This window comes from Corvus hawaiiensis, chromosome 16 (genome assembly GCF_020740725.1).
Source record: "Corvus hawaiiensis isolate bCorHaw1 chromosome 16, bCorHaw1.pri.cur, whole genome shotgun sequence".
Classification (NCBI taxonomy): domain Eukaryota; kingdom Metazoa; phylum Chordata; class Aves; order Passeriformes; family Corvidae; genus Corvus; species Corvus hawaiiensis.
In genome coordinates this window covers 9,292,547-9,317,718 of record NC_063228.1, presented here as the reverse complement: position 1 = coordinate 9,317,718, position 25,172 = coordinate 9,292,547, and the positions used below count along the sequence as shown (strand labels likewise).

General features: G+C 37.5%; 1 protein-coding gene across 4 annotated transcripts in view; it reads right to left on the bottom strand.

The window, feature by feature from the left end:
* The window catches only part of SNX29 (sorting nexin 29), a 128,332-nt gene that overhangs the window by 13,320 nt on the left and 89,840 nt on the right, over nucleotides 1-25,172 (bottom strand). The window contains exons 21-22 of one of the 4 annotated variants that reach the window (XM_048320906.1): nucleotides 19,232-19,266; nucleotides 18,602-18,685 (exon numbers count right to left, since the gene is read on the bottom strand). The exons of 1 other annotated variant lie outside the window; for it this stretch is intronic. In XM_048320906.1, coding sequence (XP_048176863.1) covers nucleotides 19,248-19,266 — 19 coding nt within the window. In that variant the 3' untranslated portion in view covers nucleotides 18,602-18,685; nucleotides 19,232-19,247. Of the gene's footprint in view, nucleotides 1-414; nucleotides 2,351-13,115; nucleotides 18,686-19,231; nucleotides 19,267-25,172 lie in introns of those variants that run through there. 2 more of the 4 variants (XM_048320904.1, XM_048320902.1) reach the window with 2 other exon arrangements.

Here is a 25,172-nt window from a genome sequence, read left to right as displayed (position 1 = left end):
GGGGTGAGGGAAGGAGGGGCAGCACTGCACTAACATGGGTCTGGGTAAACCTGACTCATGAGCTACTCACTTCCTGCCTGAAAACAGATCCATTACTTCACCAGCCAGATAAGCCCATACTGAAATGACTCAATTAAAGAAGAAGAAACCACAAAAGTGTTACCTCAAAGTTCAGGCTGAGTTTATGTGCCTTGCTCTTTAGGAAAAGTGAAAACCAAGAATGTGCTTAATGGGCTACAAAATCAGAACTCCAAGGGGACCTAAGATCTGGCCAGCAAGTGTAATGTCTCCATATCTTTGCCTACCAAAAGTTCATTCCTTTGTCTCTCCAAGCATTTACTATAGTAAAACATTAATACACAGATTATGTTGCTTTACTAAAAATTAATTATTTATTATTATTTAGGCTTTATTGGCATGAAGCTAGAGTTCTTAATATAGTTACAAAATCTTACATCTTGGACAATATATATCTGATTTGTGTTTCACAATACATTAAAAACTAAACACTTTAAGCTATGCTATTTCTATTACATATCTATTTTGTATTTTACAATATGGACTTTTATTTCTGTGAGAAGTTTGAGTCTTACAGAATTTACACAATGGTGAATGCATTTATTTTACTTGCTGAAAACTTGTCTCAAAATTAAATAGGCCATTTTGTTTAATACGAAAATGCAAGAGTCTCAAGCAGAAACATTATCTGTGCTGTTCACCAATACCTTAAGAAATAAATAATGAGGCTTACTTTTATAAATCTCCACCACGAACTAGTCCTGTTTTATTTATGTTAATAAGGTGACCTGGGGAATACAAAAAATAGATGAAAGGTAGGTGGCACTTCCTGATTTTATCTTTACGTAGTTCTTGAGGGAAAGCATCCATTTCTCATGCTGAATGAAAGTGTTTGCTTCACACAGTGAGCAACTGCTTACAAATGCTTTCGAGTATAACTCACTATCTGAATAATCACGGCTTGAATAACTTTATTTTGAAGGGGTTTAATGTATCTTAAATTAGAAAGATTACTTCTTTAAGAATAGTGGGAAACAATGAAGTCCCAAAGTTTTACTGCTTGAATGTAATTCTGGAGCATAAGTTCTTTTGTAAATACTGGACTAAACACACAACAGGTTTTCTGTTAGAATGCTGCTTTAATATATTTTACAATACCCTTTACTGATGCCTTGTTTTCTCACATGGCTCTTTTTGGGGGAACATTATAGACAATCAGTCAGCTTTATATGTTTCAGAATTGCTTCTGATGCCTTTCTTTCACACAAAAAAGCCTCTGTAGTATATTATACCACTTAACAAATGGGAATTTCAGACTATGTTCTTTATGTACATACATAAATTGCTTTCATTTGTTTATGCCAGTGGCTTCCACGCTGGAATTGTATGACTGCTGAATAAACACCTTTTCTCCCTGAATTACATTTTTTCATGCCATTCATGTCTGCTGCCATGCAGTACAGGGTGTATGTAACCACTCAAAGTGAGGTGTGCTTTGCCTCAGAACATGAGCTGATTCTTAAAAACTCCTTGGAAATACCTTGGAATTCCTTTCTACCAGTGGCCTAATGAAGGAGAAATACGTTTGCACAGGTTTCACCCGTGGAAGTCAATTTCTTTTTTCTCAGGCACAACTTTGTTACAAAAAAGAATAGTGGAAGTTGTTTGTTCTCATTTCCATCCTTTTACTAATTGACTGTAATGAGATCTCTGATCTGCAAACAAGGGAACATCACCTGAGCAACAAATGTGGCTCTTCCCCACTTAACCATCTCCATTTAAATGTTTCTGGATTGTTCAAGCTTACTCTCATGTGTATTTCAGCTTACATTAGGTCACAACTAGACTCCTCTCCATCCATAAAAATGTGCTGTTTCCTTGAGAGTAAGAAGGAAAATTGGCTTATAAGATAATTAACATACTCTTGAAGGGATGGGTTTGGAATTACCTTATTTTATGAACTTTGAGCTCTATGTCATCTGTTCCATGCCTTACCCACCTAATACCCTTTTCCTCTTCCTTCCTAAACAGTGTATGCCCAACTGCCTATGTGCAGCTGTAGTCCATGGCAGTGTCTCTCTTACTCACTGTACAGGAGTGAGCCCCATTTTGAGTTCTTGCACTACCACAAAGAGACAGCACCATGCAAACATCTGGCTGGTACCAGCCTTCCTTTCAAAGGATACACTAACAACAACTTTTTCTGTTTCCTTGCAGAACAGGTATCCTTGAGATGACTTGCCAACTTGCCAGCCATCAAGCACGCACCACATGCACTGCTCAGCCAGCCAGCAGCCCAGACAAATTGCTTTCCAAGCTGTGTAACGCCAGGCTGAAACAGAAGAAAATGTGAGTACAGTAAGTACAAACCTGACACCAGAGCGAGAAAAGCATTAGACAATATCCAGTTCCAAAATGATCAGTTGGCACCTGTGTTTGCCAGACATAGAAAAACAAGTCTAAAACACACACATGGAAACAGGAAAATAAACTTTGACTCTGGGAAACATTTTGAACATCAGAATAAAGGTAACCAATTGCATGGCTTTTTTTACTTTCTTCCTTTAATTGGATGTCCTTGTAAAGCTCTAACCTACAGGTTAGACAAAGCAACTCTGGCTGGTTTCCTTTACCTGTGGGGAAGAGCTGTAAGCTCAGCCCGTGGATAGAGTTTCCTGGGTGTTTGTCATCGGAATGTGGCATATGTGGAGAAACCGAGTTCTGGGAATCCTTCTCAATGTCTCTCAATAGAAGGTACAGTTCATCTATGGTGGCATTGATTCTAAAATACTGTGTACTCCATTACAGCCTCAACTAACCACATCTAATGGGAAAATTATCACAGTTTATCCCTTGTTTATAGCTAATAGAACATAATAACTTGAACTGTTCATAGGATTATTCTTTGTTATAATGTCAAACTTGTAACCATTTTCTACACTAAAATCTAACAAAAGATGTGCAGCCACAAAGAAGCAATTCTCTGTTCTCCAGTGTGCTGGCAAAACTTTGTAATTTGGATTTACTAAAACTGCATACCCACACAGAAACACAAATTGTTTCAGTTTAGCAGTTTCAGATATTCAGTTCTTTGATATGGATATAGAAAATATGTCTATATGTGAGGGAATCTTCTTATTAGTTGAATATTACACTGACAGTGGGTCAACACTGGATTTGGATGCATTTGCATTTGATATGTGCGTGCTACCTGGTCTGTACTTTCCCTTCTTTCCTGGTGTATACTTTGCTAAAAATAAACATCACCAATGTTCATTGAGGAATGTTTTCATGTATCTGCACTAAGGAGGCATCTAAATCTCAGAAGTAAAAGTAAAGCCTCAAAGACTTCACAGCATCCCTGACCTTTCCCTCACATCTGCTCTCCTCTTCCTACGTATCCATGTATGCAGAGGCAAAAGATTTACAAAGCGGGAAAACAAATGGAGTCATACGATTCGTTCATCCTGGGTCACATCCCTGCTTTGACAAGGTACCATTTAACCTCAGACTGAACCTGATTTCCATGGGCCATGGGGAACAGTTATATAACAATGAATAGTTGAAACACAAATAGACAAAGATTTTACAAATCAGAGCAAAGGTAAATTGTTAACTGTTATTTTAAAAATATTACTTTTCACTGTAGCTTATCTTGAACTAAATGCTATAAAACTACAACTTTAGCATTGCCATTTATCCATTAGTTCTGATATTGAGTAGATAAATTCTTTAGTATCCTTTTACTCTAAATAATTTAAAAAGAATGAGTCTTGAGGAAAAGCTTCAGCCTTAAGAATATATCACTCTAGTATGGCTTTATACTTTTAGAACTGTATCAGTATGTGGTCGCCCCTTGCACAGCCAGAGAATTATCAGGTTTGACACTTCTCTGCAGGACATTGTTGCTATTTCATTTTCTTAGTGCTGCAATTAAGGATTTTTCAAACTATTCCTGATGGCAGCTATAGTCAAATGTACTGCACAGTTTTTACCTCTGAGTGAAAAACATCTGTATGATAATTGTAGGATGCTATACATTGAAGGCAACCTAAAAATCTAAACATGTCAGATGTGCTCCCTCCTCTTTTCCTTATACAAATGCTTGAAATTCTCTCACATTCCAGCTCAGTTACATCTAAATGGAACATTACATTCTCTTTAGCAATATGTAAAATAAGATGATAACTCATAATGCAAAATCCAATCCCAACTTAATGTGGTGGTAATAGAAAACTGCTTTTATCCCCTTCATTACATAGACGTGCTATGTGCCTTTACAGTGTTACATGGGATGCAATTTTGCAGTTACGGATGAATCCAAATTCAATAGAAAATGTTAATCAGAAAGAAAACTGTTATGGTCTATGCAGTAATAAAGGTTGACCTTGGTTCTTCATGAGGTTTTTATAAAACTCCTGCCTGCAGAAGATATCCAGTGGCAGGAGGGTTCTGATATTGAATTCAGAGTGAATAAAGAGCACAGAAAAGTTGAATAATCCTCCTCTGTAACTGTGTTGGACCTTACGCAGCTTGCAGACTTCTTTCCCTATGATTTGACTCTCTTACTCATCTTATTCTATTTCAGTAAATTAAGGCATGACTCATAGAAAATCAGAATCCAGGCACAACAAAGATACCATATAACGAGTCATTTAGTTTATATTGAGAATGTTGGCAAACGTATATGTATGCATGCTGACTGCTCTCCTGAGCAGTCACTGAAGCTTTTACTGCTGGATTTTTTTTACCTTAATCAATTTTACCTTTACTGCTGGATTCATCTTACCTTAATCAATTGCACTATGACATTGGATTTTAAAATGGGCAGGTTTGATTATGGTAATAATGCTGTACAGCTGACTCAAGAATAATTATTAAGGCTAAAATTGTAATTAAAGATACATGCCAATTGCCCAACTTACCTGTGCTTCTTAAGAACTATTTATTACTCATTTAAGGAACGTTTTCAGACAGATTAAATTAAAAACACCATTTCTGTCTATGCCAGGCATGTTCAGGAAAAAAATAACAACTGCATATCAGTTCAGAATCTAGTATTTGACTAAGCTGGGAGAAGCACTAAATAAAAAAGTAAAAGTTGACAGAGCTCAGCTGTCACCTGGCTGACATCTCCTAACATCCACATCATGACCACGAAGCTGAAATTGGTTTGGATTTCTTCTGCTGTGTTTTGTCTGGTCCTGCTCATATGTAACATTGGCATTTGTGAGCAGTAACCAAAAAACTGTATTACATGAGAATCTGGAGACATGGTGCAATATATGGCAGAAGGTAAGACTACTTTTGCTTGTGCTCCTCAGCATGATACATATTAGTAAGATATATTAGAATTTATATGAGCTTCATAGAACACAGTAAGTGGCAATTTCTCCACATGGCATTGCCCTCCAACCTGGCTGATGAGTTTACATAAATGCTAAAGCCTCTCTCATATCTCAGGGCCTGCAATAGAGATCTTTGTGAAAGATAGCAGATGGGGTAACCTTCTGTTTTAAGCTGAATGTTTCATGTTCTTTCTCTCAGTTCTCTCATATTTTATGTCAAATTTTCAAAGTACAGTCCTAAACCTCTTGCAGCCCAAGAACTCCAGATTAAAGACTAAAAGCCTGTAGTCCTTGGATGTTGCAACAAACATTCGAAACCAATCTCTCTGGACCTTGCAATGCATGAGTCCCTTCTGGTTTCTCCTTTACTTTTCTGTTCTATTCTGCTTCGGAAGTTCTTATATTGGTCCTACAAATGTACTATCTGAGTACATTTCTGAATCATGTTCTATTCTTGTCCTGTTCCCTTGAAGGAACTGATCTGTGCTGTAGCATTTTGTTTGGGGATTTGTTTATTTCAGAAAGAGTTGTTTGTACTTTGAGGCTCTATACTTACATTAGAAACCACAGAGATTTTTGATACTATGGTTTTGGTCTGGACTCCAAGAATTATGAGTCTCTGCTCTCCTCAGGATTACAGGAGGGAGTGTTTAGGATCATACCCTTTGCTTTTGAGCTTGTGCCCCAAGCATTGATATGATGCCCAACTTTTAGAATTGCCCTCTTACATTGCATGTAAGTTATTCTCATTCCCCTCATCTTACTTTTCTAAGAGCAGGAATAAATCTCTTACATCTGTCACCAAAACACCCTGTGGTGGTTTTTGTCCACCTTATGATCACAAATCTAGCCAGCTTCACACATTATCAAATACTTCTATATGGGCTGAGACGCCTTCCTTTTGAAAATGTTATAAAACTAACTTGAGCCTGAATGCGGGCAGAAAGTTTCACAGTGTCCTTCCTCTTGAGCAGCAGACAGAGAGCTGCTTCCACCTTACTGACCATATTATTTCATATATTAACACCTTCAGCATCACTGCCCTCTCTCCTGGTGTGGCCTGCCCCTTATACACAGACTGAAAGTGGGTCAAGAACACATTGAAGAATTACAATTGTAATCAATGTTTGAGTCAAAAATCCAGAGTACTACTGCATATAGAGTCATTTGACACAGTAAATTACAGTCAATATATAAACAAATAAATAAAATACCCAAGTGTGTTGCAGAATTTCATGCTTTAGCACAGATAGGCCATGAGCTGAGGGTGAATTTCTAATTAAGAGAGAATTGCTATGGTAACCAGAGGTGGTCACAGATAATTGGGTGTGAAACCCCATGAGGCTTCATGACAGAGGTGTCTGCATATATTATACAGCACACTTTCTGTTTCTTAAATAGAATTACATTGTCAGGTCAGGCATATTTTTCATATTTTAAATGCCTTCTTTTTGATCAACCAAAGTGCAACTCGTAAGGGGTCTCTGATCTTTAAATGGTATCAGAACAGTCAATGTGCAAAGACAAACTGGAGTAAGGATTCTCAGCCTTAACTTACTCTCAGTGGTGGGTTAAGAATTAAGACAGGCGTTTGACTCCGTGTTTCCTAACGCACCTGAATGGGACAGAGAAGGGAGTAACTCCCTGTGTTGGCAAAGCAGAGCAGTCAGGGACAAAGGAACACTGCTCCTCAGAATGGGACTGTGCACGCTGTCCAGCTTCATGATTGTCTTGATACTATGTTGTCTTAGTTAAAACAGTTATTTTTTTATCACAATTCATGGGAGAGCAAAGGGATAATCACGGAAACTGAATTATTCTGTGCAACCCAGACCAGTCTGATCAGAGCAGAGAGGATGCTTAAAACTCACATCAACACAGTGACAGCTGCATCAGCAACCAATTGTGATTAAACAAATTTACTTAAATCTATAAAAATTATTTATCAACTTAAGCACCTCCTATTAGATATTTCTGAGTATTATCTTAGCTAATTAGATATTCATTATCTATGTAATGAATCCTATATTATTTGTGTAATGAACCCTGATGAAGATTAAAGGAAAATCTCATTATTTCAAATTGTTGTTCTGACATAAGATTTCTAAGATTTGTATTTAAATCCATTCTTGAACATGTGGATATGAATGAAAGGTCAGCTCTTTGCTTTGCAAATCCCCATTTCTCTGTACCAGCTGTACTTAAAGGGCACAGAGCTACTTCAATGCATCCAATATTCCTCTGGTCTGGAGGAACCTTGTGAATTCTCACAACAGGATGGATTCAGAAATGGGTAGGATAAATAGATCAACTCCTGCAGACTTCCACTACTACTGCAACTCAGAGAAGTTTTGAAACTCACTTCTTTGAGACATTCAGGATCTTTAAATCTTAATTGTTTTAATTTCCCATATATTGATGGTGGTTCTCAAGGTGCCTTGGTGAATTGCATTTGACAGTTTCTCTGTAACCAAGGAGTCAATTAATGAGGTCTGCCTTAACACATTTTCGTGTCCCTGTTATCAGCAAAACAAGAACATCCCTGTTCTGCATCTTTAAACGAGGTAGTGGGTTATCATCAGTCTCTCTGCATATCTGAAAAGGCTGCTCAGCCACTCCGAAGGTGCAATCTGTAAACACAGTAGGGCATTACAGCCGTCAGGAATTATCTGACAGAAAAATTATCAAAGGTAGTCAAAGCTCTCCATCCACACTGATAGTGCCAATCTAGCTGTGTTCTGCTGTTTCTGCACATCCAGATTTCCCATTAATTACATCTCAGCAGGAGTTCTGCATACAGCAGTGTGGTCAAAGACATTTTCAATCCCTAAGGAAAAGCAGACTATCATACTGTACCCTCTGTCATGCAGCGAGGAGAACCCTTCCCATGCTGATTAAGTACAGCAGTTGACAGCAGATGTTATTTGTTAATTACTGACATATCCAAAGGGTCCTATGGCTTGACAGACTCGGTAACAGATCCATTACCCACTTTGTTTTATCTCATTATGGAACATATGGTGGCAGTTTGATGTAGTACAATTTTAAACATTTTTTTTAATGTATTCCTACACTGAATTCCTCAATCACTTTTTCTGTTGCTTCTTGATGGGTCAGAACATGTGCTTTCTTTTATTTTCCTTTTTCCTGGTATCCAATTACCCTGTATTTTCCAATACAGTACAACTGCTCAGAGTTACTGATATATCTTATCTGCCAATTCTTTTTTTTTTTTCACCTTTAAAAAATATCAACCAGATGGTTTCCAAAAATGACAATTATATCTAATGCATTGTTTGAAATTAAAGTACCACTGCAAAAATGCCTCTCATCTTTTTAACTGCTTGAAGTCATACGTATCACTTTGGGTGCACAAAGAACTGTGTGTTCCATCACTGTATTAAATAAAAGCCCACCGAGAATTTGAGCTGCTTCAAGATAAAGCTGAGCAAGTAGCCAAATTGTATGCTACGAAGTCCTAGTGTGTATCTAAAACTCAGATCTGAAAAGCAGATCCTTCAAACTGCTCAGCAGCTTAAATATAAAAGACATTATTTTTTTATTTAGTCTTACAGTTAAGAAATACACTTCCTTGTGTACGTCAGTGGAGATAAGATATATTTCTAATGACAGATGTCTGAGGTGTTACCTGCTTTGATTTGTAGCTAGAATGATACTTAACTATATTAAATTGTATTTGATTTTCTACTTCTTTATAAATCTATCTTCCGTCTTTGGAAAGCACCTGGGGATTGCTACTGCTGATAATTTTCTTAGGAACAGCATGGCCAGCAGGACAAGGGCAGTGACTATCCCCCTGTCCTGGGCACTGCTGAGGCCACACCTCAAGTCCTGTGTTCAGTTCTGGGCCCCTCTTCATGACAAGAACTGGACATGGAGGTGCTGGATCATGTCCAGAGAAAGGAACAGAGCTGGGGAAGGGGCTGGAGCACCAGGAGCAGCTGAGGGAGCTGGGAAAGGGGCTCAGCCTGGAGAAAAGGAGGCTCAGGAGGGACCTTGTGGCTCTGCACAACTCCCTGACAGGAGGGGGCAGCCGGGGGGGGTGTCAGTCTCCCAAGTGACAGAACGAGGGGAAATGGCCTCAAGTTGTCCCAAGGAAGATTTAGATTGGATATTAGGAATAATTGCTTAACCAAAAAGGTTGTCAAGTCCTGGCACAGGCTGCCCAGGGAAGGGGCAGAATCACTATCCCTGGAGGGGTTTAAAAGTTGTGTGCATATGGCACTTGAGGACATGGTGCAATGAGGGACTTGGGAGTGCTGGGGGAACAGTTGGATCTGATGATCTTAGAGGTGTTTTCCAACCTAAATGATCCAATGATTCTATATAAAATTGGGAATGTTAATAAACATAATTTAATTTCCAACTAGAAACTGAAATGTAGAAACTGTCAGTGTAATTGGCACATGTTAAAGCGTCTTCCTTCATGGATGAAGTAGCACTTGAAAAAATAAGGAATAAAATAAAGAAAAAGCAAAATACTGACAAAAATTAGGCATTTAAAATTAGTTTTAACCTGATAAAATCTTTTCTTGCTATATTCACTTAACCTGTAAATATTTTTCACAGATTGAAGCTATGTAATAGCAATATGAAATCTATTTTATAATAGCAATAATTCCCAAAGAAAGGCCTTGTTTTTTGACAGCTCTGGAAGATGTTAGTTGGAATAATTAAGGCTTTTGTCATGCAGAATCTACAGAATCACAGACTATTCTGAGCTGGAAGGAACCCACAAGGATCATGGAGTCCAACTCTTAAGTGAACGGCCCATACAGGGATCAAGCCCACAAAAAGTTGATAGTGTAGAACTCACACTGACTAAAACAAACCTTCGATGTACCTCAGCTGTTTCTGAACAATATGCAGCACCAGGAATAAAATTAATCATGAAAACAGTCTTGACACAGATCCGTGCTGTAAATCAAATCTCTCCTGATGGGAGAGAGTTTTTAAAGTCCTTGCCATGAGTTACTTCGAGAGACAAATGGAGACTTTCAGCTTTCACTGCTGCTAGATAGTTGTTTATTAAGTCTTATCAGAGAAACAGAGTCACTAGCATGACCCGGACACAGCACAGAGCAGAGAATGCAGGAGAAGGCCTAATTATCAAGATTTACACAGCCTTTTAAAGATAATTTAACCAATGGTTACTAAAAATGTATATTATTTTCACTTTCCTACCAATTATTCAGTAACACAGCCAGGAACTGTGGAATTTTTTGTCCAGTCATCCCAAATTACTTTTACTGCAGAATATGGAGTAGTAGAAGAAGAAGAAGAAGGTTTGGAGGACAACAACAATCCTCCATTTTGATATTTTTTGCTCTTATCTATTCACTACAAAGAGAAGCCCAAAACCTCTGAATTTTTCACCCTGTGACAATCTTACATAGTAGTCTATCACCTAATTCACACCATTGTATTTTCTAGTTCTTGTCTGATAGTTGGCAATCTTTTTCCATGGACGAAAGTCAAAACACTGTTGTTCAGGGGGGTAAAAACCCTTCAAAACAGAGAAATATTCTCGGCACTCTGGGTTCCTACATAGTCTTAACAGGAAAATGGAGTAGTTAGAGCTGAAGCACTATGCAAAGGTGAATTTGTCAGCCACGAACTCTAGAAAACTGGGGAAGGACAGATCTTAGTGATTCAGAAGAGAACCCAAAAATAGCAAAAGCTCAACACAAGCAGGTGAGTGTGAAATAAAGAGTGAATCTCCAAGCATACAAAGAGCATGGAAAGCTTCCCATAGAATGACCAAGCCCAAGGCCCCACAAGCTTGGTACTTGGAACAAAGTACAAGTGCAGAGGTTCACCCAGAGCACAACAGTTTGCTCAGCACAAAGCTCTGAAGGCAGGACATCTGTTAATGAGGGGCTCACGTGACTGAAACAATTACGAGCTGCATATGAGTAAGGCTAGAAGGTGACATTAAAAATAAAGACATTTAGCAATGACAAATGCAGTGTATGGAATAAGGTATATGCACTTGCTGAGCATCTTTAAAATACTGGGAAATTAAAAAATGTAGGAAATAGGATGGATATTGTTGAATTGGAAATAAAAAGCAAGTTATCATCATGATTCTTAGAAATTGCACATCATAAAAGCCTGCTGTCCCAGTGCAGGTCAAAAAATGGCAAGAATAATTCAGAAAATAGGCATGACACACACAATCTGCATGATGATTTTCTAGAACAAAATCAAGCACGACTTGCAATATATCAAAATGTCAGCTATCTATTTTAATTTTGGGAATACAGTAAGTTCACTCACAATACTTAAAAGGTCATTCAGAAAAACTGCAGTAGCAAAAATCTTACTCTAAACATGCTCTTTCTTCTGACAGATCATTTGTACAAAGCTTTTTCCTTATTTCCTTAAAGTTTCTAGGGAAATTAAAAAAAAAAAAAAATCAGTAAATCCTCTGCAGGTCCTTTCCTGAAAAGAAAAACTTAAAACTCTGTAGGCCGATGTAGAAATGCCAAGCTGTTACAATTTCCCAAGTGCAACCTGAAGCTTTGCCTGGATGCACAGAAAAATCAGTAGTCCCTTTAAATTATCTTGTTCTTCCCAGGATTTTAAAAGTAGCAATTAAGCAGCAGCATCCCAGCATCTGGACAAGGCAGTGGGGTACAGGACATAAAGGGTTACAGCATCAACCCTGTTCTTTCCAGCCTTCTCCAGCCCAGGGTTGGGAATCTGGTTGTCTTTCCCCGAATGATCAGATTTTACCCTTCCCATGCAGTTCAAAGGCTCAGACCTTTCCCTGCTAGGCAGGAAATAAAGCTCAAGTGGCCAAGAAACACCCACTCAGAACAGACACTTGTTCTGCAAGGCTGAAACTCTGCCCCTGGTGCAGGGAGATCTCGAGTCCATACAGTCCCAATCAACAGCCTGGGGCTATTTGTGGTCTAGTTACCTCAAGCAGACAGAAAAGGAAAAAAAACCACATTGCTTGAAACTATTAATTTAAAGTTTATAAGCATAATTTTGCTTTATGATCTTAAATAACTGAGATATGAAAAGCAAAAACAAAATCCTAAGGACTGCCAAGACTAATTAAAAGTAAAGTTCTCTCATCTAACTCCTGTAATGAACCCTAACCTGCCATGGGTTTTAAAAGATGCAGATAAACATCACTGTAAATTTTACAATAAGTGTCTGTTTTTAACATGAACAGTTCAACTAATTAGATCGCTCTGTAAAGGTAGTGGCTTGAAGAATTTTAACTGAATTAACCAGCAGATTATTCTGTGAGTATGAGGAATCTACTAACTAAATTATTTTTGTTAAACTACAGCTTTGTCTGGTGGAAATTGATTAAATGCATGTGATGCTTCCTTTTTAAAACTTCCTTTTCCACATGATATGGAAGCATTCAGTTGTGAACTGGATATGAATTGCCAACTGTATCATATCTCAATAAAAGGAAATAAAACAATCATATGTGGACTCTGAATGTAAAAATGCCAAACACCACAAATGTAGTGGCATTGCCTGGCATTGTTTGCCTTCCCGCTTATCTAATGTGATTATAAACTGTAATGTTCAGGATGGCTTTCAATAAATACTACTTCTCGTATGAAGAAGTAAGATTTTAACAAATTAAAGTCTGTTATGTACATACATCACTCTAGAAACACATTGAAAAAATGAACATAAATCAAAGAAGCAATTACAAAACACCTGACTAGGACAAACAGGATGTATAAACACTCTACGTCAAAGAAAAGATGTCATTTTTTATTTTCTTCTTGGTAAAGTAGTATATTTAACCAGGTTACAATAAAATTACCACAGGATATTAAAAAAAAACCAACCAACCAACCAACCAACCAAAAAAAACCAAAACAAGAAGAAAGTATTTAGAAAATTTTATATACATACATTTGCTTAAAAATTCTATAATGTAAACATTAGCATAGCAAGTTAAAATAATATTACAGTTTATTAATACTTATTTGAATACTGTACATATATATGCTTAATTAATAATGTCTTTTCTACAGTTTAATAGTAACAACAACAAAAAAAATCCCTCCCCTAAGTCAAAAGGGAAATTCAGCTTCTTCAGTTGTCAACAGGTGTGGTCCCACATCCAAGACACTTAGTTCTTTATCTCAGTGTTAACTAAGAAGGAAAGCACAGCCTTTCAGAACTCCATTTTTAACCACACTTACATTTTTATAATTTTTAGTGTCTTAAATGATTAATACTCAAAAAGCCACTTATCGCAGTTTAACTACAGTCATGGCATGGAGATAATTTCTGAAATCTTGTTAAAGGAACTGATTCCCCTAGAGGGAAGTGCAATAAATTCTGTTTTGATGCAATAAAATCAATATTCTTTTTTAAGTCTGGTCATCTGCAGCAATTTGTAAATCTGGAAAAGCCATTCCTTTCTAAACATTTCAATGCTGTTGTCTAGAATAAAGTCATGCCATTATGAACGAAAAATTAAGCCATTAATATTGATTAGAAGTATGCTCTCATTATTTTGGTAGAAGGAATTTATAAATAATCTAAGTTCTCTATAACTGGATCATAAAAGCACAGTTAGTGCAGAGTGAGAAATAAATGAAATGTACAGTGTCACACCACTGTAGAACAAGTGGTTTATCTTCCATTCAATATGTGAAACACGAAGCAGGTTAATTGATATTTTTAAACATATTTTATATTTCATATAGATATTTTCCTATAGTAAAGTGTTTCTTTGAATACAGAATGCTATGAAACTACCAAACGTACAAAATAATAATCAAGTTAATAGTCCATGTGATGCAGGGTGCTGACTGAAATACTCCAACCTAAAGAAAGTGAAGGAGAGAAATCCTTTACTTTCTTGAATTGTTTAATCACTTTTTTTGACTCAAGATCCAATACTGAAGCATTACTGTTGTTTCCAAGGAATAAAATGTGGTTTTGTGTGGAACAGGTTTCTTTTCATATATCCTAGAGTTCCAGCTGGAAGAGCCCAGGGCTGGTTCCAAGATTTGCAAGGGTGTATAGCAGCAGGATTAGGTCAAAAAGTGGTGGTTTTTTCTTTTAAACAGCTGTTCCACAGGTGTCTCATAGCAATTTCAAATAGGTAACTGTATTTTTATCCACAGGTATATATTATCTGTTCTCAGAATTCCAAGCCATTAGATGAGAAACATTTTGGGGTGGGGGAGTTGAACCTTTGAAATGGCATGAAACTTCTAGCAGAACTGAGATCCTTGCATTCTTTGAAGGAAAAAGAATGACATCAATACCAAAAAGCACCAATTACTAATGCTGGTAACAAAATACCAGGTTCTTAAACATTAATATGTCCTGGCAGAAGCATCATTAGTTCACTGGGGGTTCCCCAAGTCTCATTTATTATTAGCTTGCTACTCTGAGTCAGTCAACTGCATTTGTTAGTAGGTTCTTATTAATTAATTTGACAGCTACCATGTAGATATTACTTTGTACAATAAAACATAACTGTCAAAAAAAAAAAAAAAAAATACCACCTTAGCAATAGGTCACAATTTTGAGCCAGTAATCTTTAGTACCATTCTGTTCTTTCTCTAAATACTCATATTAATTCAATCACAGTGGTTTATGACTTGCAGTAGATTCTTTAAGGTAGTATAATTTGATTACAACTCAACATCAACAATACATCAACAATATATTCCATTAAAAAGACTGGCTTTAAAATGATCTTCCTAAGAATATGTGACTTAATGGACATATCAATTTAAGCCTTTATAAGTTTGTCAATATCTTGCCTCATATAAATCTTGGAGATTTATTATTATTATTATTGAGAACTTTAATTTGCAAAAGCCAAGTCAACACACTGCACTCTCTATAATGAATGAGAGAATCTCTAAATAAATGAGATTCTGAAAAACCACAGTCGATCTATGAACACTGATGGTCACATCTGCAAAAGCTGGAAGAGTTCTGCCTGCTCGGGTGTCTTAGGGAAGTGTTCATGGTGGATGTGACTGGACAACAGCATTACAGTAAAAGTTGTGCCACTTCTTTACAGTTTATTTTGAATAGTCACTAAAGGATCCAGAGGAGAAGCCCTGGATCTAAAGACAAAGCAGGAATGAAATGCAAACAAGACCACAAACTGCTCTAGGCTGGCTCTACCAGCCCACAACCCAGGGCTCCCAGGAACAGCTCCAGCACCCAGCCTGTCACGAGTCCTCTGTCCTGCAAATACAGCACTGGTCACTGGTGCCAGCAGGAACGGTCAGTAATGAATTAATTAATAATTCATTAGTAATGAACCCAGTACCTCCTTTGAGCCACCCACTGAGCATGGACGGGGGTTTAAAAGATGTGAGTCAGCCATAGGAAGTTTAGAGATGTACAAAAATTGCAACTGCATGGAATTGGGTGAACAGGATAAACTGATAAAATCATTCCACTGACAGAATCATTGTTACACTTACAGGTATTTCAGAAGAATAATATAACTACTTAGGATTCTTAATACCAACGGGCCAACCTTCTTCAAGAGGCTTTGCTGGTTCTGGTGAATGAACACAAGAAGTGGGATTTCTAACAGATACATAGGATTGCAAGGGCCTTTCAGAATGTCTTGAGGTGGTAGAAATTTGGGCATTCCTGTCAGTAGGCACCTACTTGCACTCATGCAAGTACCTCAGTAGTCTTCAAAAAAACCAGGGGTATAAAGTGGGAATGCCACCTTGTGAAGAAAGGCTTTCATTTGATTATTTCCTGGGATTTTAGAGAAATGACAGCTGAGCTTTTAAATGGATTAGTAATGCACCCATTATGGTATCTTGTATCACCAAGTGAACATTGTTTGCAGACTGTAATCTTAGGAGCTGATACACAATTCAGCTAAAGTTAACAAAGAGCAATTTGTATACGGTAAACAAGTTTAGTATTTTTATGTGATTTACATACATACATAAAAAATTACAAGAAGCAAGATAATCAGGAATGAAATAATTTTAAGAGCTAAATGCAAATACAAAAAATTCCTTTTAAACAACTAAAAAGAAATTCAGTCTGCAGTAAATGAAATTTCTTACATTTGCAACTTGCTGAATAAGAAGTACTTGAATCTTTGAATTATTTCTTGAAAATGAATACAGCTTCATGTAACAGATACATCACAAAGGTTTCCACACAGTGTTTTCTTTCAAATTTACTTGCAATTCAGTGTTAGTACATGTGCCATATTTTTATTAACCAAGTCTCCACTTTCTGAAAAATAAGTTAAAATTGTTTCAAAGTGGGACCATTACTATAGCTACTTTTCTTTCCAACAAAGACATACTAAACCATCAGCAGTGCATCAGACTGAAGAGTTTGGAGAAGCTACTTAACTGTCAATCTACTCACTTTCCTTTCTTCTGAGTAAGTGTCCCACTGTAACTAACACAAAACACCAACAGTAATTCATCTGTTCATGAACACACAGCAGCGAGCTCCCAGGCTGGCCTTTGGGCTTTTCTGTTTATCTGTGTGGTAACTGAGATCTCTTACTGACTGAGAAATATGGTTTCATTTCTGTGACATGATTTCACCTACTGAAATTTCTGACCTGGAGAGTGAATCCCACTCCTCTCTGCCACATTTTGCTGTTGACTGCAATCTAAAAGCTGCATATTTCAGTGGTGGGAATCCAGCACGTGGGGCTCACACTCAGGCACTCTGGCCCACTGATGCCACTCACTGTGGGTAACAAAGCCCTTCTCACTTGAGAGATGCCACTGGAAATGACTGGACCACTGACCTCCCTGAACAACACACACTGCTCACAGGTTTGCAGAACACAAGTTCCAGTTTGCTGAAACTTTAGTAAAGCACTGAGGTACGAAGTCTGTTATTAATCATCAGCTTGGTTTTTTTTCCTGGAGAATAATATAAGATGTGAAAATTTAATATAATGAATGGATAATAAAACGACAAGATACATCAATTTAAGTAACATCCCAAAAAACTTCTGAGAGGAAAGATGTTCTTACATAAAGGAAAACCAGAATGCAATTGATAGAAAATTTGAACATATACTGCTTAAACTTAATGAAGAGAAGAAGATAGCTAAAACATAATTAACTGCCTACGGCAGTGCAGCTAATGGATACTGAACTGGATTCCAGTTAATCCATGTCAGGACTTCCATCACTTGTAACAATTCTTGTCACTTCTTTAGTTACTCTTACAGTAGTAGCATTACCAATTACTTTTCAATAAGAGGTGATGGGTAACAGGCACTTTCATTACAGGCAATTTTTAAGTATCACCATGTGAAGGGTTTTACAAAATCAGATTAAGAATTCCACCCTGCCCTGTTAATGATGGACTGTTCTGTAACAGAAACAACAAATTAATAACAAAATATAATCCAAGACTTAAAAGCACTGTTTTGTACCATGCTAATTTTGTGTATCCTTCTGGTGGTTTGTAGAAATGAGTAATATTGCACCTGCCTTATAGCAAGACTGAAATTTCACTAAAAAATTATTACATTCTCTGATTTTAAAGAATTACTTCCCACAAATGAATGCTATTGAGAATATATAACTAGAAATGTACAAAAGCTATTTTTTCACCTGCAACGTTTTTCTCATCATCTACATTGTCAAGTTTTTTAAAAACCTTTGTGTGTCAGAGGTTTACAATTAAAAAAAACCCAAAACAACCCAGTCTTTCTATTTACAAAAGGTAATAAATTAGTGAGGTTCTTTTAAGCACATCCTTCTGACATACTAAGTAGTGATAATCATAAAGGTTCTACTAAGAAAAAAAAAATTGTCTTGACATGAAGCCCATGTCTCTCTAGAACAGAAAACTGTACATGGAAAAAGGGACAACATAATACAAACAAGGAATTCATTGTGACAGAAGGACTTCAGAGGAACAAAGGAGAATTTGTGCAGTGCCGCTTTACAAAACAAAGGAAATGCCGATCAGTTTGCTGAGCTCTCGTGAAGAGCCCTCGTATTCTTTTGAGAAAGTGATTACTGCCTTCCAAAGTAGTTAATCAGGATATGACCCTTGGTAATGAATGTCTCTTTTCAGGATTTAAGTTGATGCAGCTGTAGTCTCTTCAGGAGCTTAAATTATAAATATAGGCTAGGAAGGAATCACAGAACAATTTAAAGTACGTGCTGCCCACAGTGACAATTAAGGAGAAGGGTCAGAGATCACCACTCTGAGGCTCCAGGCTCCGGGGCTCCCTTGGGTGGCTGCGGGACAGTTTGGGGAAGCGGGTGGTCACTCTCGAGCAATTGCTTTTGCTTACTGGCTCTCCAGAGGGCGGGATATCACTAGGGAGACAAAAAATAAACACAGAACAGCTAATTTATGTTATATGTAAATTGTTGTGTAGTATTTCCAACATGAAAAAAGCAGATGTTATGAGAGCCTGGCACATGACTGCAAAGTACAGCACACATCTTCAACATCACGGAATTGCATTCTTTCTACTGGTATCTCAAGTGTGAATTACAAAATGGGCTCTTTCAGAAATGAAAACTAGTAGAACTTTCAATACTTTATGGAAGATTGTAAGTTACAGGATAAAAGCAGATCTCTATGAGTTGCAGTTCAGAAATGGTGGGAAAAGCATTTTGAAGTGATAAAAGTACAAGCAAAATAGACATGAGCTTGGATGATGCTCAATTAACAATCCTCTAATCATGGATGGATGTATCATTACATGATGAAGTACACTGGTAATACATCCCTGAATTCTTCAGTCTCTCCTGACCCACAACAGACTACAGTCTTACATGAATGAGCCTTTTGGAAAAGACTCTGAGAAGAAGTACATTAAGTTCAAAAACAAGCAGTAACAGAAAATTCCAGCTTACCTAGGTGATATTCAGGCTATAGACTCCTCGGAAAACTACAGTATAAAGGGATAGCATTGTACTTTGGCCATTCTTTTACAGGACTCCACATGGTTTTTAATTAAACTGCTTACACACACATCAATAAAAATAAAACTAATTTTTGCATTTAGCAACTCAACTAAGCAATAAAATTACACAGCATACAAAGCCAAGCTTATTTTCGTAAGTGAAAAACCCAAACCTTATAATACCGATCTTCAGAGTGTGATAACAAGTCCAAGAGGGAAAAATTGCTCATCTGCACTTCTGGCCATATTAAACAAACACAGATATATTTTAAAACAATCCCCAAAGTTCTCTCTGCAGTTCCTTTTCCTGCAGTGACCTTCCTCACACAGAGGTGAGACACTCCTGCCAGAGCCACAGGCACACTCAGGCCCCACTGAGGTGTTTTGAGCACCCACATGGGAGAGATGTTAGCACAGCAAAAGCCTTTAACTAGTCCTGGGACTGAGTGGAAAATTCACCTGCAGGCAGCAGAGCACTTCTGCAAGGAAGGGCAGCTGTCCTGCTCTGGCCATTGGCTTTGGAAGTACCGTGCACACACAACGGTAAGAGAAAAAAACTACAGAAAAGTTATGTTCAATTCAGATGCTAAGCAACAGAAAATAAAGTTTTGTGGGTCTTTTTTTAATGGCAGAGTATTTAACTGGTCTAAGTTTCTAAGCAGAAAACTCTGAAATAGCTTTATTGAAAATAATAAAGGATTTTCCTAAATCAAGATTTACCACATTCCTATTACAGTATTTAGTCTTCCAAGGTAACTATGAAGTCCTTTGTGTGAAAAAATGCATAAAATACTTGTGGCATACATCCTCCTCTTTTTCAATAACCAGATTAACAAGTTAGATCTTTAGTTCCTTGTTTGTCTTGTCACGAAAATAAAAAGTCTAAAAATTAGTTTAGCCTACATTATTAATTCGTGGTAGCCAAGGATAATTGGACTTCCAACCATGGCCCTATGATTTCTGATTCTGAAACTCAGCAATGCTATCTAAGTTGCTGTAGAGAATTCTGATCATGTGAATCCAATTTCAGCTGTGCTCATTACCATGGATTTCTTTTAGTAACATGAATATTATTACTCATAATTTTTATACTATTTATAAAATTGAGCAATGCAGTGTTGATACTGTAATGCTTGTAAAAGAGAGCATGTGGCATTGGCTTCAGAGGGTTGTGATTTTGTTTTAAGATATGTATTTTTCAGAAAATGTAAACATAAAATAATCTAAATATCAAATATAAAATGGAATAAATTTAAATGTTCGCCTCATTGGGCTTTGCTCAATCTAAAATAGGTTCATTCACCAGCACGATGGCCAGTGCTGACAGAGCTTTGGCTTTCTGAGGCACACGGAGCTTCCTGGCAGGTACAAGGTGCTTTACCTTGCAGAAGAGAGCATGAGTTAAGCGCAATTACTGTAATTTGGTGATTGCTTTACAGAAAGCACATTTTAATGCACAAGCTCCTCCTGCTGGCATGTCCCCAAAACGACATCAGTGCCAGCCCATGGAGCAAAGCTATTCAGAGGGAAAAGGGCAAAAGGGGCAGAAGGAGTTCCCCTAAAATGAAGAGAGATGAATTAATACCAGTCTGCCTTACCAGGCACGGCTGAGGTAATCAGGTCATTTAGGGTAATTACATGAACACCAACGTCTGTGAGCAAAGGACAGAAATTGCAAATAATTCTGCTAATGTAAATGATGCTACTCCACAACATGATATGTCTAATAACTAAATTAGAGGTTAATTTATCTTAAATGTCTTAGCTAATTTTTATAATGATAATCTAAGACACATCATTATCTAATGCAGGTTTACAGAAATCAATGTATATCTGAGGAATTACATCTTCATGCATTCAGCATGAAATGAGAACTGGAGCTGAAATTTAATTGATCAACTTCCATGGAAACAGATGTTCTATGGGGGAAGAAGTTTCAAGTATTAAAAAGGAGTCATAAATTTAAGTCTTTCAGCCCCTTTTCATCCTCCTTTTTTCCAAACCTGATGGGAGAACCAGCCATCTCACTTGCCTGCTTCAGCTCTGGCTTTTTTACCAAAATGACCAACCCCCCAAAACATACAGTAATCAAGTAGGAGGAAAAGATTCCTCTCCCATCTCTTCTGTCTCCTGTTATTAGATTTAATAATTTAGCTGTGGCCTTGAGGTTGAATGATACCTATAAAGTCTCTGGCACAAAACAAGACACTTCTAGAATGTACTGACAGTTCAACTGGTCAAATATTCCATGAACTCTTGGGCAGTGGCATGAAGACCTTAAAATGATCCTGTCTGTATTTCTGGCAAATACACATGAAGGTGGAATTGAGACAAATCTATTTTTGCCACCCTGTGTTTGGGATGGAGAAGAAAGAATACACCATTACCTACAAGGTTTGCAATTCCTCTCATTTGTCACATTCAGTAAAAATAGTCCCTAGGTTAGTTGGGGGGGGGGGGGGGAGGGGGGGGCTGAGTTAGGGTTCACCTATAGTTGATGGTTTTACTCAGATTAAGATACAAATTTTAAACCAGGGAGTAGCTGTGCTGCAGTAACTCTCCCAGCCCAGCTGCCCCAAGTCCCTGAGGTAAGTAAGCACTTACTCTAAGCCTACACCTTTCCCTGTTTGGCTTTAATACAACATTCTGCTTTTCATTCTATTGCCTTCTGAGCCACGCTGAGCAGCGTCCAATTTTCTAGGCAGAGCCTGGCAGGCAGAGAGGCTTGCCAAGCACTGCCCTGTTCAGCAGTGGAATGTCCACGTATTAAAGGCTCAAGTTCTTTTCTACATTCTCACCTTGGCCCATTCTGAAGAAAAAAGCAACCTGATGAGGCAATCAATTCCTCCTTCCCACCGGGTCACTGTTTAGCTTTTAAGCATTCCTGATTGATCTGCCCAGCGTTTGTTTGGCAAATGATTCAGTTTCATTGATTTTGTCTTGGTGTCAAGTTCTGCCTGAGGTGCCTCTATAGAAAATAGCTTAAAATAACCGGTCCTTTTCATCAGCTGCTGGTTTATTCATACCTTTGATTTATTGCTCTTCCTGTATCCAAATGTAAACTATTTTGTGGGGTTTTCTTTACATACTCAGCATACGGAACTGCAGTATTCTCTTGGCTGATGTTGTGAGCGTTTACATGAAGAAATTTATTTCCCAGCTCACTGCCTATTCTTCAGGATAAAATTAGAGAGAGAAGTTTCTGATAAAAATAGTATAACATGTCTGCAATTGGAAATAATTTTGTATCAGACAGAGATCAGAGAACAGAAGTAATAAGCACATCTTGGGAGTGTAGCAAAGCTCAGGATCAGGCATTTCATGTATCTATCTATAGATCTATCTCACATGTAAATGCCTCTCTGGAGACATTCTAGTTTCACTTGAGTTATATTAAACACACCTTATGAAAAAAGGCATTTGCTTCCAGATAAATTTGGTGACTTTTGCCAGCTTCTTGTGTTATTAATACTTTGTTAGTCATTATATTAATCTAATTCTGGTTATAACCTCAATGTTTAATGTGGTGCTCAGGCAGGCAGCTCCTCAAAACGGTACTGTTAAGCAATGCCCAGACTATATCAGGAGATCCTTATTAGACAATTGAGAACTAATTCTGACTTGACAGTGCAACATATCTCAGCACCTTCTGCCAATTAAAATCAGGTAAGACACCTCTTTAGTGGCATTATTAACTAAGATTCTGAATTCACCAATTTCACATACTGTAGTAACTCCTGCTTTGCAGTCAGCTGGGTAAAATCCTTGTTTCCAGTTGTTGTAGTGTAAAAATAATTAGAGACACATTTCCTGCCACTGATCCCAATTTTGTAGAAATTAAAATATAATTATTAATGAGAAACTGTGATCTCCATTTGTTAATATAAATGTCTGATTTGGATGTTTAAAGAGTCAGTTATTAACAGAAGAAATAGAAAGAGAATCCCTCTATAGTACACTCTGACACTGAAAATCCTGTAGAGCAAAGTTGTCAGGTTACAAACTGAATAATCATTTCCCATCAAGATTAGATCTGAAATGAAATTTCAAGAAATGAAAAGCATTAATTCTGATATTCTGTCCAACCATTTGGTTAATGTACAGCTCCTTCTACTTCCACATACACACTTCTAGACCCATGATGTATTTGATCTCTTCTTGCAGTGAAATAATGACACATAATCGTGTTTCCATTTGTTATAATTCAAAGTACCCTGACTTGAACATTCACATGCTGTAATTCAGTTTCCATAACAGCATGAAGACTTTCTTCATCAAATCTGCATTGTTATTTGAATTTTTCTGTAAACCATGACACTGTACATAACTCTGATGACACAATGTTTTTTCCCCACTAACTTCACTTTGAAGTTGGCATAACAAGATGGTTACTGTATCTAATAGTTATATAACTGAATAATATCTATGTTATACATTCACTCAGGAAATTCTCAGAACCCTGCAAAGGTGACCTTTCATCAGTTTCCATCTAAGCAATACTTATACCTATATTCTCATTCCTTGGCTTTCTCCTGCACAATGACCTCTGTGTTTGGGAATGGTTACTGTCCATGTGATGCCCCAGACAGAATAACAGAATGCACGAACACTGTGCTCTGGCAAACAATCCCTGCACAGCTAACTAGGAAGACAGAAATCACCAAACACAGAATTACATGTATTTATAATTTATATATTTTGTTTTTGTATTCCTGTGCTCAGTTGAAAGGCAGGAAGTTTGGCTGTTCCCTATCATTTACCTATCCTGAGCTCACTAAAGCACTGAGATTAACGGCAATAAAAAACTTGGTTCATATTCCTGCTTTACTTTACCATGTCAGACTTTCAGCCTTCAACTCCACCTAATTTCACCCCTGGGAAAGGCAGCACAGTTACCAGTCTCCTGTTTTTCCATGGGCTCGGGAGCAAACAGCTCCTGGTGCTTCAGCTCTGAGCTGGGCAATGGCCCTGGTGCAGTGAGCTGGCTGCTGTGTCCCTGCTGAGGGGCTCTGTCCCCTCCATGCTCCCTGACTCTTCTTTGATCCAATATTTGGAATATTTGCCCCAAAGCACTGCCATGTGCAGCTTTCAGTGAGTTTAAAAATCTCCAAGGGAATAATGAAACTTAGCTCTCTTTGCTTTGAGTTTTGCCAGTAAACTGCCGTCATAAAAACCAACCTGCACAAGCAATTACCATCATTATTTTATTTTTAAGAACAAGCCCCTTCTTTTAAAATTACCATAGAAGCCAATGGAATGAGAGAGAAAAGTTGTAACCAAAACATGCTGTTTTGATCTTCCAAGGAAGTGCTTGAGTTTTAATTGCTCCATCAAGTTAAGAGGTATCAGCTGCTTCTCTCAAGTATCTTCATTTCTCATGAAGATTACACATGATATTAACATGTGCAAAAGGCAAGAGAGAGCTGATGGGACCATTCTCAGGGTCAGATCCAGATTTGAATCAATATCACATTCAAAATAACAGCTATGAATATAAAAAAAATGAACAAACTTAAAAACTGCTCCTAGAATTATAATCACAACTTTTCTAAAAAATATGGTGGCAGTGATAATGTGAAGAACACTGCTCTACAGCAATCACTCTTTCTGGGTTTTAGTTTTTAAATACTATGGGCATTGTATTGCACTTCAACTGTAAGCTTGATACAAATAGTGATCCATGACCTAAAAACCTCAAAAATATAGGCCATAATCTCAACCCCTGGGAGCTTTTAAACTGTTCTTCATTTTAGTCCATTATTTAGTTTTCCTAAGATAAAAAAGAAATTTCCACTGAGTTGGATAAGCTCGTAGAAAATAGTAGATCTGCACCTGGCAACATAATCACAGGGAGAGGGTTGAGACTTGGCATAGTGGAATTAGAGCTGTAC